At 40.1% G+C, this 14589-nt stretch overlaps 1 protein-coding gene across 20 annotated transcripts in view; it reads left to right on the forward strand.

Annotated features, from left to right (window-relative positions):
- kif1b (kinesin family member 1B) overlaps positions 1-14589 on the forward strand; it is a 53410-nt gene that overhangs the window by 7181 nt on the left and 31640 nt on the right. For all 20 annotated transcript variants that reach the window (XM_005732920.1, XM_005732921.1, XM_005732922.1 and 17 more), the window contains exons 3-4: positions 13701-13777; positions 13874-14053. In XM_005732920.1, the coding sequence (XP_005732977.1) occupies positions 13701-13777; positions 13874-14053 (257 nt within the window). The remainder of the gene's footprint in view (positions 1-13700; positions 13778-13873; positions 14054-14589) is intronic.

The raw sequence follows: 14589 nt of genomic DNA on the forward strand, positions 1-14589 counted from the left end.
GCCGATGGCCTTACCCATTAACACTGAATTATGTTTCGTTAATAAGAACTCACAACAGTGCATTGCACACGAGGGTGACGCCTGAATGCTGCCATATTCTAGATGTGGCTGAGGTCAGAAGGGAAAGTGTTAAACTCAAAGTGGTTACAGCTTTGTAACTGACCAAGTTTCTTGTGGTTTTCACTTCAGTTTTTGTTTGCTTTTTGGCAGCTAGGTTTTATTTTGTTTCCAGTGTTCCTCCTTTTAAACATTTTACTTTAGTCAACATCAATTTACTTGCTCAGTAATCTACATATTTATGCACACTCATTTGCTCAAACTGCAAACAGTTTTTCATGTTTAGCATGTTGTTTGGACCATAGTCTGTGGAAAATGGGATCCTGATGTCAACTGAAGTGAGTGACACAAGGCATTGTGGGATTTCTTGGTACGGAAACTATGGAAGGAGTCTGAGCAGTAATTTCTCAGACTTAGAAAAACTGTGGACACAGCGACGCTTGCTGTGGTCGAGCTAGACTAATGAAATATCTTAATAACATGCAGGGCTGTAATGTACTGTGTATTATAAGCCGTGGACTGTCATTAACAGAAGCTACAGCCAAACAGAGAAGAGACATCTGCTGTTATATATCAGCGTCCTAGCAGATGGATAGAAACACCTCCTCATTAATTGATGCACTCCATCTATTGAGCTGACGCAGCCTGAGATCTGGGTAGAGTTAGCTACTCGTCATCATGGTTAAAGATTAAGCCATGGCAGATTTTACTTTTCTCTCCAGAATTTTAGTTCAATAACTGGATTTTTAAAATGGTCTTCTTTGGCTCTCGGGGAGATTTCTCTAAACAATTATTAACCCAGAGTATAACAGATGTCTGCTTTAGAAGACAGAGAGGCTCTCACTGAGATCACCCAACCATTCTCCATGTTGACACAGATCAGGCCAGTTGCTTTCCTGTATTTTCTTGTAATAAGCTGCCTTTGCTTCCTTGTTCAGCTTATTATGGAGAGGAGTCTTGTAATTTCCATTGTTGATTATTTATTTGCTTTTTGTTTTTCTGTTTTGTCATATCTTTGTGTTTTAATTGCTACATGAAAACAAAGACACCACAAACCTCTTTTTTTGCAAACACTTGCAGCAAATGTCATAGCTGGATGACGTGATCCTCGGTTGTAACTTGAGGGCTTGAGGCTCAGCTCCAGATGTCTTTAAGCGTAGGTATTACCAGTGCCATAAAGCAGTACATCTGGAAAAGCAGCATACCTCCTGATCTCACGAGGTTTATTTTTCTCACATAGCACACTAGCTAGAAATTTGCCATACTCATCTTATGGTTATGTTTTTTTCCATGCATCCCATTGGTTAAATTCTATCTACCTCATTGTTTTTAGCTTTTCAGCCTGCGACAGAGATCAGAAAATCTGAGTGAGCCTTTTGCAGGAAAAAAAGTGGGATATTAGAGGAGCTGACTGGTGGGGGGGAGGGGGTGTGCAAACGCAGCCGCAGCAGAGAGACAGTGAAAGTCGTGCATGAGCACACTTCACGTGTAGGACAGCGTGAGGCAGCATCACATAGCAATACATCGTGAGCTTTTGGTCATAATTATGATTGAGGCTGACCGTGCAGGTTTGTAGCTTAGCTACCAGTGAAGGGAGACAGTGCCATTATTTTTTTACATCAGTTAGTCATAATTGGAAGCCTGTGTTTGCATTTTCACTTCAATATTTAAAATACAAAATGCGAACAGAAATTAGGAGAAATTGAGAGATCTCTGTATTTAGGCTGGTTCAGTTGTTTCTAACTCTCCTTGTTTTTCTTAGCACTGAAAATATTTCTTTATCACTCTGCTTGTCTCCCTCATGTTATTGCATGATGGCTAAGAAGAATGCAAACATTAAACGTCTGCACAGGATAATCAGCACATGCAGGGTTCAGAGTATAGGATGATGCTTTTGTGCTTTCATTTGATTACCTGCACACCACATAACCAGCAGGTATTTCTTTAAATGTCTTTGCGTTCCCAACAGCCTGCATCCAACACCATTCATCTCTGACTGGCAGCAAAAAAAAAAAAAAAGCCAAGATAATGGCATGTTTGTTATCATGTTCCGTCAGTTCTTGGCTTGCTCCTCTTCCCTGCTCTTTGGTTCGGTGCTTAAGTTGACTGAAATGGTCAGACTTTCCCACATTCAAGAAAGTGAATGTGTTTTTAAATTTTTTGCCCTCACCGACACAGCTCTCTTTCCAGACTGTGTTGTTTGGTTTCCTCCCACAGTCTGGGGCTGAATTCAGAGGCAGCCCAGGGAGCTTTGCAGTCTGAGCACGAGTATCTTGTTGGTGGGCATCATGCTCCCTGTGTATTATTCATGCGTCCAGAGTGGAGGGGTTGGCAGTGTAATATTTTTGAAACCTTAATTAATCAGGCGGGACAGCTGACCCATGACTAGGTCAGGTACTGGATTCCTTTGCTGGGAAGCTAATGAAGATCATTGGAGTGGACACCCACTCATATGCATATGCATGCAGCACACAGACTTTCACACATCACTTTTGTTCTCTGCAGAGAAACTGTTCTGTGAAAGGTTCACTCATCTAATGTTAACATGATGCATCAATCTCTGCTTAACCTGAATGTTTGGTTTTTTGAAAGATGTACACCAAAGGAAAAGAAATGTGAGGTTTTCACCAATCCATGCGCCTGCCCCGTGTTCATGATGTCACAATGCGTACAGAAAGCCAGGGAACATTTAAAGTAAGACTTGTGTTGCAGAGTAGAGGCTAGTTAAGAAAATCCAGGTCACTGCTCTGTAAAATAGGAGCTTGTTGTGAGCAGTGCTGTCTTCCCCGTGTCTGCACAGCTCGGTCTCCACCGTTGTTCCCACTGTTTTTGGGCCATATGATAATCTGAGCACTGAAGAGATGCTCTGAGGATTTCTGCACTGAATTTTTTCTTTTTCCTTCTGTCTTTGATTGTTTTTATTTACTCCCCCTCTTTTTAAACAAAAAATCAAAAAAGCAAAAAACCGGAAACGGAATCAAACAACCCAAAAAGGAAGGAAACCCAAAAACGAAAAAAAAAATGGTCTACTGACATCAATAAATGTCATGTTGTGTGGCTCCACAAGCTGAATATTGGCTGCTTAAACCATTGCATCCCCACTGTTTTTAGACAGACTTCAGATGTTGCTCTATCATGATTTAAATATAAAAACAAGTAATGCTGCACTGCCGATCAATTCATTTATACTTGTCAAAGAAGCTTTCCTTTCTCCAGGATTTATTGTTTCTGACGGTAGTCAAGTCATATGTTACTGGAGTTGAATCAGCCCCTCTCTCGCTTTTTTTGCTCTTCTTGTCATTTTTATGACTTTTTCAGCTGTAATTTCATGTTTTATAGCATCATCTGTGTGTAAATGTTATTAATTAATCACTGCTCTAACTCGCAATGTTGATCACCTCAGTTGAGTTGACATTAAAATCTTGTTCTGTAGTGTGCAACCAAATTTTCTAAAAATTTAAACTTTAGAGGAACTGCTTTCTCTGTAAATATTTTCAGTTCCTCTTTTTTTAGTTGAGCACGTGCAGCTCCACGGGCTTATTGTGCCAAGATTAATGCAGGAAATATTCAGTGCTCTAAAAGTAAGTGCTATTTTTAAATTGGAATATACCAGACTCTTTTAAAGCTGAGCTGGACGTGCTGAACTACTTCTCGGCACAGGTTGTCATGGGAAAGACCTTTGACCTTTGAGGCAGCACCTGCACCAAGGAGAATATAATTCTTGGAAAAGCTTGGAAAAAACTTTACAACTCCACAACTTTATTAGTGCAAAAAAAATAAATAAATATGTGCATTAAAGTTATATAAAAATTTAACAGTGCAAATGCAAATTACTTGCTGACAGTTTAACCAAAATGCATTTCCAGAGGAAATTGGCCGACATATCTTGAGCATAGGTTTTGTGGATATTATACATTGTTAAGAGGTTATACACACACAATACGGTAATATTATGTTGAAGCACAGTACGTATCACTCCGCGAAGCTCCTGCCTACGATAGCCGTAATGCTCCGACAATCCATCAAGCGGTGCGGGTTCGTAGCTTAGCAAAGTCTTACTAAAACATTTGACAGATTTTCGAGCGCCGTGTACCACAGAAAATCATTTCGAGATCAGTAAACACAACCAGAATTCATACATAAGGCCCAGTGAATTATAAGGGGCACTTTTGATTTTCAGAAAAATCAAAGGATTGATTTTAAGTGTGCCGTATTTTCCAAAAAACACGGTAATAACGGCGGCCCGCTAGCATGCTCTACCAAAAATAGTGGTTTGTTGTGTATCTGATGGACGAAAGCCAAACAGTTCCACACCACTGAAGTTGCAGCATTTTTACAAACCAATTCTGGTTCATCTGTTTCATTCAACGATCTGCTTTCGCCCATCTCATTCTCTGTCGCCGCCATGCTTTTTCCACCATGTGCCTATGAAAATAAAGGCACTGAGCATGCGCGTTTTACCCATGTTCTATCGCGATATTTCATTTTCTTATCGTTGCCCAACATTATACCGGTATTACCGTGAACGGTATGATATGGCCCAGCCCTATCCTGGAGTATGTTCCCAGAGTTTAGGTTGACATACAGAGTTTAGGTAATTAGAATTGAAACTTTTTTCTTTCTTTCTTTCTTTCTTTCTTTTTTTTAAATTAAAAAAGAAAGAATTTAGTCTTATTTCAGCATTGATTTCATTTAACCCTGCATGCCATCACCTGTGAGGCTGCCTGGCATCCCTCTCTCTTTGTTGTAGTTCTGTGTTTGTTTAGCTCCTGAATGGAGTCCTGCTGGCCTTGCATGTTTTCTCTATCTGGTGGCTTCTAGAAGCCTCTCTGTAGTCTCTGTTATCCTGGACTCAGTGAGTCCACATAAGCTGCTAATATCAAGAGGTAGTTGGAGCACTCGCCAGCTATCAGTGTCTGTGGGCTCAGAGCAATGTATGGTTTGGCTACAAGTTCAGCGGAAAGGTTGGGCGGCTGAAATCTGTCCATTCCTTCCTGTCACTGACAGTCTGTCGGCATGCTAGGCACTAACTGCCATCTGCTGCTGTATAAATAGACAGTCGTCAGAGCTGGAACAGCTGGCACATGGGCCGGCCAGGGCTGCGCTTCTCCCACTGCTTTCTAGCTAAACGGGCAACTCCACCTATAATCAGGTTACGCATGTGGGGCTTTTTTGTTTCCTTTTGGAACAACTTTTGTTAAAAATGTATTGATTCAAGATTTTCAGCGATTTCTTATTTCTCACCATGCTAACAAGAAACCCAGTATCCTAAATTGGGGCGAGGAATTAAGAGAAAGCCTGTTACCACATACATATATGCATATTAAGGGGAAAAAAAGCATACTCCTACTAGACTGCCTCTCTTTTCTCTCTAATATCACTCAAAATGCTTTAAAGAAATCCTCTTAAGTTGGTAGGTGGTGGGATTTATATGTGATAGCTCAGAAACAGAAAGTAAACAGGGGCTTTTTTTTTTTTGCACTACATGCAAACACTGATTTCCTGCTCAGACCATATTTCATCAGATAACCTAGGCACATGTATTGAATGCATTTAAAGCTTGACTTTTAGAGCATCCGTTAAATAAAGCATGCTTTTGAATGGAGCGCTGTTGTTTTACATTTGCTTTTAAGCTAACTCCAGTCACTTTCCAATGAAAACACTGAGAGTATATATTTTTCTGAATGCTTTTTCTTCCCTAAAAAAAGAGAGTGGGGGGGGGGTAGGGCAGTGTGAAAAGGGTCATTGTCACAGAGGGGACTCGGCACATAGAGCCTTGTCATAACAGATTACCTAATGTGTTTTGCAGGCTCTAACCCTGCATGCAATACCCTGCATTCAGTGCTTTGTTCAAGTGTCTTCCTGTGCCTTTTTCCCTCTCTCCTCTCACCCAGTAGAAGAATGACGTGATTGGACTTCTGAGTAGAAGCTGAGATGCATTTAGTGCCTTCCTTTAAAGTTCCAGCAGTGCCTCTGAAGCACACTCATCTGATCAAATGAAAATGTCTGATTCTTTCATGAATAGAAAGTTTGTTGTTGTTTGTCTGAGTCAGTGACCGTGATATAGATTGTTTTAAAGGGTCATGTCTCCTTGTAAGAAAAACTCAGCTCGCTGCTTGGAAAGTTACGTGTTTTTTTTTTGTTTTTGTTTTTTTCTGGCAGAAGTATTTAACAGAGGCATATTGATTTGCTGTGTCGATATTTTTTTTAAATTAAAGACCACCTGGCAACCCACCCTGACCTTACATGAACGTCACTGTATCCAAGGGGGGTAATCAAGGTGTAAGTTTCTATTTTGGAGATGTTGTATGTGCTGTGTTGTGGCTGCGACAAGCTCAGCTGTTTGCAAATGTGCGCTGCAGTGCTCAGACACTACTTTTAGCCCTCAGCTTTAAGCCGCATCCAGCGACAACTCTGTCACCTGTGCCGCAGCCCTGGTAACCAAGCCATCAAACACACTCTCCTAAATACACTGGATGCAACACGCAGAGAATTTCTGTGGCCAGCTCAGCATGTACCTCATCCAAACTTGAGTCTTGCTACTTGAGAGTGAACAGCTATATTAGCGTTACTGTGGCACTGCTCACATCGTTGGTTCATGTCAACAGCTGTTTCGCTTCACCATTCATCCACAAACTGACACAGGTGGGAGGCTGTAGTTTGAAATAAGTGTACACAACATTTTCTATTTCTCATACAATACCTCACACTTTTTACCAAAAGGAATAATTGTGTTGTAGCATGAAGCAGCTGTGATTCTTATCCATACTGCAAGAACCACACGATGAAGTGTCACTTGACAATGGTGACCTTAAATGGAGATTTAATATTTTAAGTGATTATACTTACCTTTTCCCTCAAGTCTTCTGTATAGAAAATGAATGATACTCTGCGACTTCATGTGTCATAACTGCAGGCAATGGGAAGTAGGCCGGACTCAGGTAAAAGTTTTCTCAAATTCCCGGTAAGCAACTGAAGCAACGACCAATGAAAGCGAAGATTACCGCTAATTGACATATGACCTGGTAGTACAATAGAGGGTCACCTAGGCAACCAGAGCTTGGGGTGTGTGCAAGCGACCAGCCGTCAGCTTCAAAGTGATGTATGACAAATGAATCTCTTCCAGTGTGAGCACAGCTGAAAGCTTAATTTGTGGATTTGCCATTTCATCCGTTTGTGTATGTATTTGCCTGTGAAGGCGAGTTTTCAGCCAAGGCTAACATGCTTCCGTGCAGCACGTCGAGCAACGTGTGATGCTTTGCATCGATCAAATGTTGATTGATTGAAAAGTGGACTGGAACAGGGAAGGAAGCGACAGCAGAGCTCACCAGGAATGATGCAAAAAAAAACAAACAAACCCTAAACTGTGTGTTGTATGTTGCTATAACAACTCAGTTTCCCTCTGGGATCAATAAAGTTCCTGTGATCTGATCTCAATTCAGTGCTGGCTGCATCTGTGTAAAACATACCAGCTGTGGACGTAGAGGATGCAGCAGTTTCACTGTCAGACTTTGTTGCTGTAATGTTTTAGTTTACCCTCTCTGTCTCTCTGGCTTTTTATACCAATGCAGGGTGTTTCTTGGGGGGGTTGTTTGTTTTTTAGATGGCAGATGGGGAGAGGGAGACAGAGATTAGGTTTTAAGCAGCATTTCTAATCAGCACCATGATCCACATTATCAGATTATGTTATTGGGAGAAATTCCATTATTGGAACAACAATTTTTAATTGACTTGCTTCCATCTTGTATTTTATGTATTAACTAGCAGAGAAGAAAATCGTTCAGACCCAGAGCTCTACCAAAGCAGAAAATTATTTTTTGACATAGGGTTTGTTTTGGTGAGGTTCCATTATTGTTTTGGGCACCTAGATGTAATCTCTAGAAATAAAAACATCCAGTGACGGTGAATTGCAATCCATTTAAAAATGATTACTACGGCCTTCAATATTTAATAATAAGTAAGAAGCTGGGCGCTAATGCTGTACGCTGAATTTTAAATGTTTCTCTCAGCTGCTATTACAAATGGATTTTCTATCACTAAAAGTAATTTGCCTGTGAAGTTACATTTCATGAGATTATTTAATTAGTAGTTAAGTGCACATGGTTTTGGTTCAACTGGTGTAACCAACATTTTTATTTAGTGGAAAAGAGCAGTCTGTACTCTTGTGAGTAAATATGAATTGAATGTTTGAAGTGATATTATTCAGAAGTGAACATCACACAGATGCGCTTGGATATGCACACGGAGACCCCAGGGATGCTATTTAAATTCCTGTCTTGTTCAAAGAAGCACGTGTTGTCATTCCAGCTGTGCACAGATATTCTCTGGGTTCCTTTAACTTCACCCATTTGTTTCTCTTTCAAAGTTTCCATATGCATTCACCCTAATGTCTTCACCCCCTTCCTGTGATCCCAGATAGTCATCGATCAGCTTCACTTAGCAGTCGGCGTATCCTTAGAGGGTTACTGGAAGAGAGAGAGGTCGATTTTGTTCAGCCATTTTAGACTCTGGCTGTTAGCGTCAGGTGAAAAGGGCTAGCTTTTAGTCTCCATCTGGTGCTTGGAGACCTCCTAACAACCTAATTACTGAGGGCTTTTTTTTTCTTTCCTGGTTGGATTATAGACCCCATATTGAGCACTGTAGCACAAAATGTCTGCTGGCAACAACCAGCTGAGGTTGATGTCAGGATGTGGTTAGTTAACTGCTGTTCACCCTGAGGGCTTGTGGAGGGCTTGCATCCTATCAATCCTAAATTCCTAGGAGCTGAAAATGTAAAACCGTAGCATTTCGGAAGAGCAAACAGATGAATGTGCCACACAATAGCTTTTGTTTGTCTACGTTTCTCAGTCTTAAGAGAATTTTGACTCCTTTTGAGTACCTCATATGTGTAGATTTGCATGTCATCTGTTAATGTAATGGATGTTTAGTGCTTACCGACGGCGGGATGGTAAACAGTGCCTTATTGAGCCTGACATTATAAGTGGCCTAAAGTCTGCAGTGCCGCCCTCATGTTGGTTGTTAAGATGTGCAAAGGATTTAAACCTGGAAATCAGTGTTTGATAAATGACTGTAATTATCCATAAACTTGAATTTTAAGAATGTCTAAATAGTTTGCGAGGGCAATAACGGCGAACGCTCGAGACGAGAGAAAAGAGGACGAGATGTGCTGCATCCTCCACGTCTGTGCCCAGTTTGAGTTGTTATGGCAACCAGAATCTGGTCCTATACCTGTTGCCATGGATGAGAAAGACGGAATGATGACGTTGCTTATGAGGCAGCAGGATGCGTTTGCCATTTCAAGTTCAGGATGTGACTGTGGCTGAATATTAAGTGGGGGGTACTATAAGTATTATTTATTTCAGTCAGGACTTGTGACTTTTACTAAGTGTGAATCCCTGTTCATGTGCTTTATGAGATGTGCAGGTGTAGGCATGTCATGCTAGAGTGTAAGGGCACTGTTTTGTGATTGACTGCATATAGGATGGTGAGGATAAAACTCTCCACATTCTGCCCGTCAAATGCAACAATTTGACACATGCATGTGACACACCAGCCCAACCTTTCTACTCCTGGTAGATACAAGTACCACGACTTTGCGTATTTTCCACAGTCACATCCTGATTGATTGCAGCTATCAATCAAATATTTATGTTAAATGTATAGGTTGTACTCCTGATTGTGAGAAGAAAGGAGAGAATGATAAATCCACACATGAACAATTTAAGAATTGTTGCCTTTCGTTTTGGAAAAACAATTAACACAGAAGTGTGGTATGAAAAGAATATGTAGAATATTCAGGCATCTATATAGTTTTTGGGGATTATTTTATTTTTAAGACTCAGATTATTATAAATTTCATATATATTATGTATAGTAGCTGATCTCAAAACAAATGTGCCATTATGTCTACATTATGTATATGTGTTCATTGTTATTTCTAAATAAATGTTGCTAAACAATTTTTAGTACAGTGGCACTTTGGGATCACTGGACTGTGTTCTTGTTTACAGATATGCATACATTTTCAACAAACTGTAACTAATAGTGCCTGTAGCTGATTAGCTTGTCTTAAACTGTTAATAAGTAGTCTGCAAAGAAGTAGAACAATATATTTTTTTAAAAAATCATTTGTTTGGTGTTTATGAACAGCAAGTTTCTTAATATACACCGTGATAATGAACATAAAAAGAATGGCACGATAAAATTACACACATGTCTGTGTTTTTATGCCTGAGCGAAGCAAACGAGACCCACAGGCCTGCGTTTGTGCTAGTCATTATAATAATGACAAATGAAATAAAACCACATAACCAGAATAATTTGCAGTCCACTCTTCCACTCGGTTAACAAAAATCAAAAATAATTGTCACAGGAAATAAAGTCATTCAGTCCTTAAAAGGTTTCCTGTTATGCTTTTCAGTTAGACATAATGCCACTTTTTAATTTCCACTTATTTTTAAACAAAATTGGGATATGTGCTATTGTTAGTGTTAATGTGTCCAAAGCAGAGAAGTCTAACTTAAAAATACAACCAATAAATCTCAATTTGGATTTATTAATTTGATCCTTAAATCTCTGTGGCATCGGACAAAACACCGGTTATCCTTGAGTAGCACTGATCTTTGTCTCTCTTGGTTCCCTGTACCCTCACAATCGGACTCTGCTTTATTCATTCAACCACACTCAACCAATTTAAACAAAACAGATTTTTTTTTTTTTTTAGTTCTCGGTTTTGCAGCATGCCACCACACTGTGTGCAGGGGAACAGCCTGAAATGTGAGCACGCAAACAAGACGCACAAACAAAACTGCTATTTTATTTTTATTTTTTTAAACAGGAAATCTTCTAAACAATGGGCACAGCTTATTTCGGTGCCCATTGGACTTGTTCTTGTTCCTTCATCTGTCTTAGCTGTTCTTGAATGTAGCACAGAGCCTCCCAGCTGTTAATAGACTCCAGTGCTACCTGGCTAGCTAGCAAAAGCACCATTAGCAAACACCATTTGCTAACATAAATTCACAAACTGCAACAAATCAAACTTGTTGGCGTAGCAAGCATGAAATATCTTGAGAACTCCAAATAGTTTGCTGTTAGCTTCCTCCATGCTGTGTAAGCTCTCGTTCTAGGAACTAGTGCACCCCTGGTCACACACAGCAAACCAAACATAGAATAACTTATATTTGAATAAAATAGATGGCTCCCTGTTGTCACAGTACCACAGACACCCAACCCAGCTATTTCAGTCGGTATCGAACCAATATCATGAACAAATATTAGAGTGGTGTGGGTTTTTTTTCTTTCTTTTTACTTCTTTCAACACAATGTGTAAATAAAAGCCAGACTGTGAATATGTAACCGTTGCCATTGGTATCCTTTATGTGCAGATGCAGCACTAGTTAGAGCCCCATTTTTTGAAGGTGTGGATATCTTGACCTCAGAACACCTTTACAGGCTCTTACAGAAGAGACCCACTCTTATGACACACTGATGACACCACATGGGTGAACCAGCTCTCCTTTCTGGGAGCAATGTTGTGAGCTATTGAATGAGATAATTATACTACATGAGCATGATTCACATTAAGGAGCTGATCAATCTCCTAGTAATTGCTACCATGTAGTGACTTGTCCAAGATTGAACTTGGGAAGATTGAGAGAGTCCAAGATTAAAAAGCTTGTTTAATGCTGATTCCCTGTATGGTAGAGTTTGTCACCATCAGACTTCTGTCCTATAATAGGAATATCGCTGTCTAAATGCCCCCACATGTGGAACTCTCTCATCATGTTTCTGTTTTTAATGCTTAGTTGTCTCATTGACACTGAATCAGAGCTTAGGCTGCTTTCTCATTAATAGCCACTGTAGATTGTTCCAGGAAAGGTGAATAAGGGCACTGGTAACCTAAATCCCCCTTCATTTCTTTATCCCCAGTCTCCAATTTCCCTTTGGAGGCAGGTCAAAGTTGAAATTGGGATTTATTTAGCAGCCTGTCTCGCTGTATCCTCTTCCAGTGCCCCATATGGAAGCTGCTACTCTGCCTGCGCACCTTAACCTGTTCAAAGATTGTAGAGCGCACAGTCAAATGGATTATTTTTGCATGAATCTATATGAGCTTCAGTGAAATAGCTGCTGCTTTAATCATCATAGATTTAGCATGAACCAGTTAGTGTTCTGGTTTCTGAGGACATGCTGTGCTTTTCTGTCAGCCTGTGACCCATGGAGGACGATATGCTGTCCCCGTCTCTCCAGATCTCCTGCATTATTGATAAGCGCGCTGAAATCCTCTGAGCACACAAGGCACTCTGCTGGCGACATCTTGATGCAAAAGCCTCTCAAGCACCGTCATGTTGAGGAGCCAAACCTGGCTTTAATTTGCCCATTAGCACAGGGCATCACACAACGCTAATTATTCCTTTGTGACTGCTTCTGCAGACTTCCCTGGAAAGATTGAAAATGCTCTAAATACTTACGCTCACAGACTGTAGCATTCCTACTAAGGCGCAGATAGTTTTTTCCCTTTTGTCCTGCCTTCGGTTTCTGTTGTTGATCTGTTTGGACTGTTGCTAGGGCCTTGAGCACTCACATTATTTTAGTCTCTCCAAACCCTTCTTTCGCTAGCCTCTTTCTCACTCCTTCCTCTCCCACTTCCTCCTCACTTCTAAAGGTGGTGGTATGCATTTGTCTGCCTGGCCTGAGCAAAGTGTCTTGCTGCAGCCATGGCACAAAACAACTCTAATCCTTAAAGTTTAGTTTGTCTAAGAGGAGTGATTTCTGTGGTTATCTTATAGTAAATTAACATCCCGCTTTCTGCCTGTCACATATCCAGTGTGAAATCTAGTGCACTTGTCACCGGCAGTACCAACCAGCATGGTTGAGGAGTGTGACATGCCAGGCATGGCAGCAGATTTCTGTTCATTAAAAACTGTCCATGTGGCGACGGGGAATGGCTGAGTAGTGTTGAGCGAGAGCAGGTGAAGTGGTGTGATTGAAGTAGGCTGGTGTTTTTCATTCAAACTCTGTCATTTTGTAATGATGTCAATCTTAATGATGATGATTAAAACACTGGTTAAGGATAAACCATATGTGGCAGAGCTTGCTGCAACAGTTGCAGTTCTCAAAAAAAAAGAAGAAGCCAGCATCTCGTAGTCTGCCACTGTTTCATGTGACTTGCATTGCCAAAAATATCTCTCTAATTGAGGAACAGGAACCTGAGGTAGCAGCTGCTATTTGCCAACCAGGATCATTCATATATATATATATATATCTATCTATATCTATATATAGATATCTATATATATCTATATATATCTATATATAGATATCTATATATATCTATCTCTCTCTTATCATTTGGGTCTATTTAGTAACTCCAATTTAAATTTACAGTCTTTGTTTGTTTGTTTACTTTAAAAAGAAATGTAGGAAAGACATGAAGGGAAAACATGAGGAATGCATGGTTATATATATTATTGAGCACAGAAGCTGCTTTTGGTTGAAGAAACACAACTAAAGAATTCTGTAGAAGACATCACAAACTAACTAAAGGCAGCTTTTTAAAATAACAGAACATGCGAGTAGTTTTTGTGTCACTTCAACTCAATCTAGAAAATATCAACCCCATTACTAATTTTGTTCCTCCTCCACAGCTATCCTCAACCCCAAAGCCCCAAAGGAACCAGCAAAGACCTTCAGTTTTGATTACTCCTATTGGTCTCATACCTCTGTGAGTTTTAACTCTAATCACTAAAAGCAAAGAAAATATGCAAATCTTATTGTGATGCTACTTATATTTAAATATATTTTTCTCTTTTTATTGCAGCCCGATGACCCCTGCTTTGCCTCACAGAACCTTGTGTACAATGACATTGGAAAGGAAATGCTGCAGCATGCTTTTGAGGGTTATAACGTCTGCATCTTCGCTTATGGCCAGACAGGAGCTGGCAAATCCTACACCATGATGGGCAAGCAGGAGGAGGGGCAGGAAGGAATCATTCCCATGGTTTGTTCAACAAAACCTCATTCACCATTCACTGCACTGCAGAGACTAAGACAAATAATGCAATCCCTTGTCTTGTAGTCTGTTTACTATTCCTGCTCATTTAGAGCCTTGAATGTATAGTACAACTCGCAAACTGCTGAGTCCATTTAATCTGCTAATTATTGTTGTCATAATTCTGTACACATCTTAGACCATCAGAGCTCTGGAAGTATTACACGTAGTGCCTTGTTTATGATGAAAAGCCTGAAAAATATGTGCATAACAGATTTTTGTTATACACTTAAATAATGTATGTAGTGACAAAGGTGTCCTCTCCCAAAGCTTTGATCTGGCTCTTTCCCCTCCTTTGATCAGATTGTCAGATCTAATGGATAGAAAGTTTCTAAATTCACCTTTCAGAACATTAAAACAGTCTAAAATAGAAGAACTGAAACAACTTTAAGTCCTTTAAGCTGCAACCACACTGAAAGCAATTTAGAGCGGTGTGGAAAGTGAATGACATTTGGCCAAAGTTTACAATTTTAAGTTTTCAGGCT

This window comes from Pundamilia nyererei, unplaced genomic scaffold (genome assembly GCF_000239375.1).
Source record: "Pundamilia nyererei isolate P.nyererei 1_Seehausen unplaced genomic scaffold, PunNye1.0 scaffold00049, whole genome shotgun sequence".
Taxonomy (NCBI): domain Eukaryota; kingdom Metazoa; phylum Chordata; class Actinopteri; order Cichliformes; family Cichlidae; genus Pundamilia; species Pundamilia nyererei.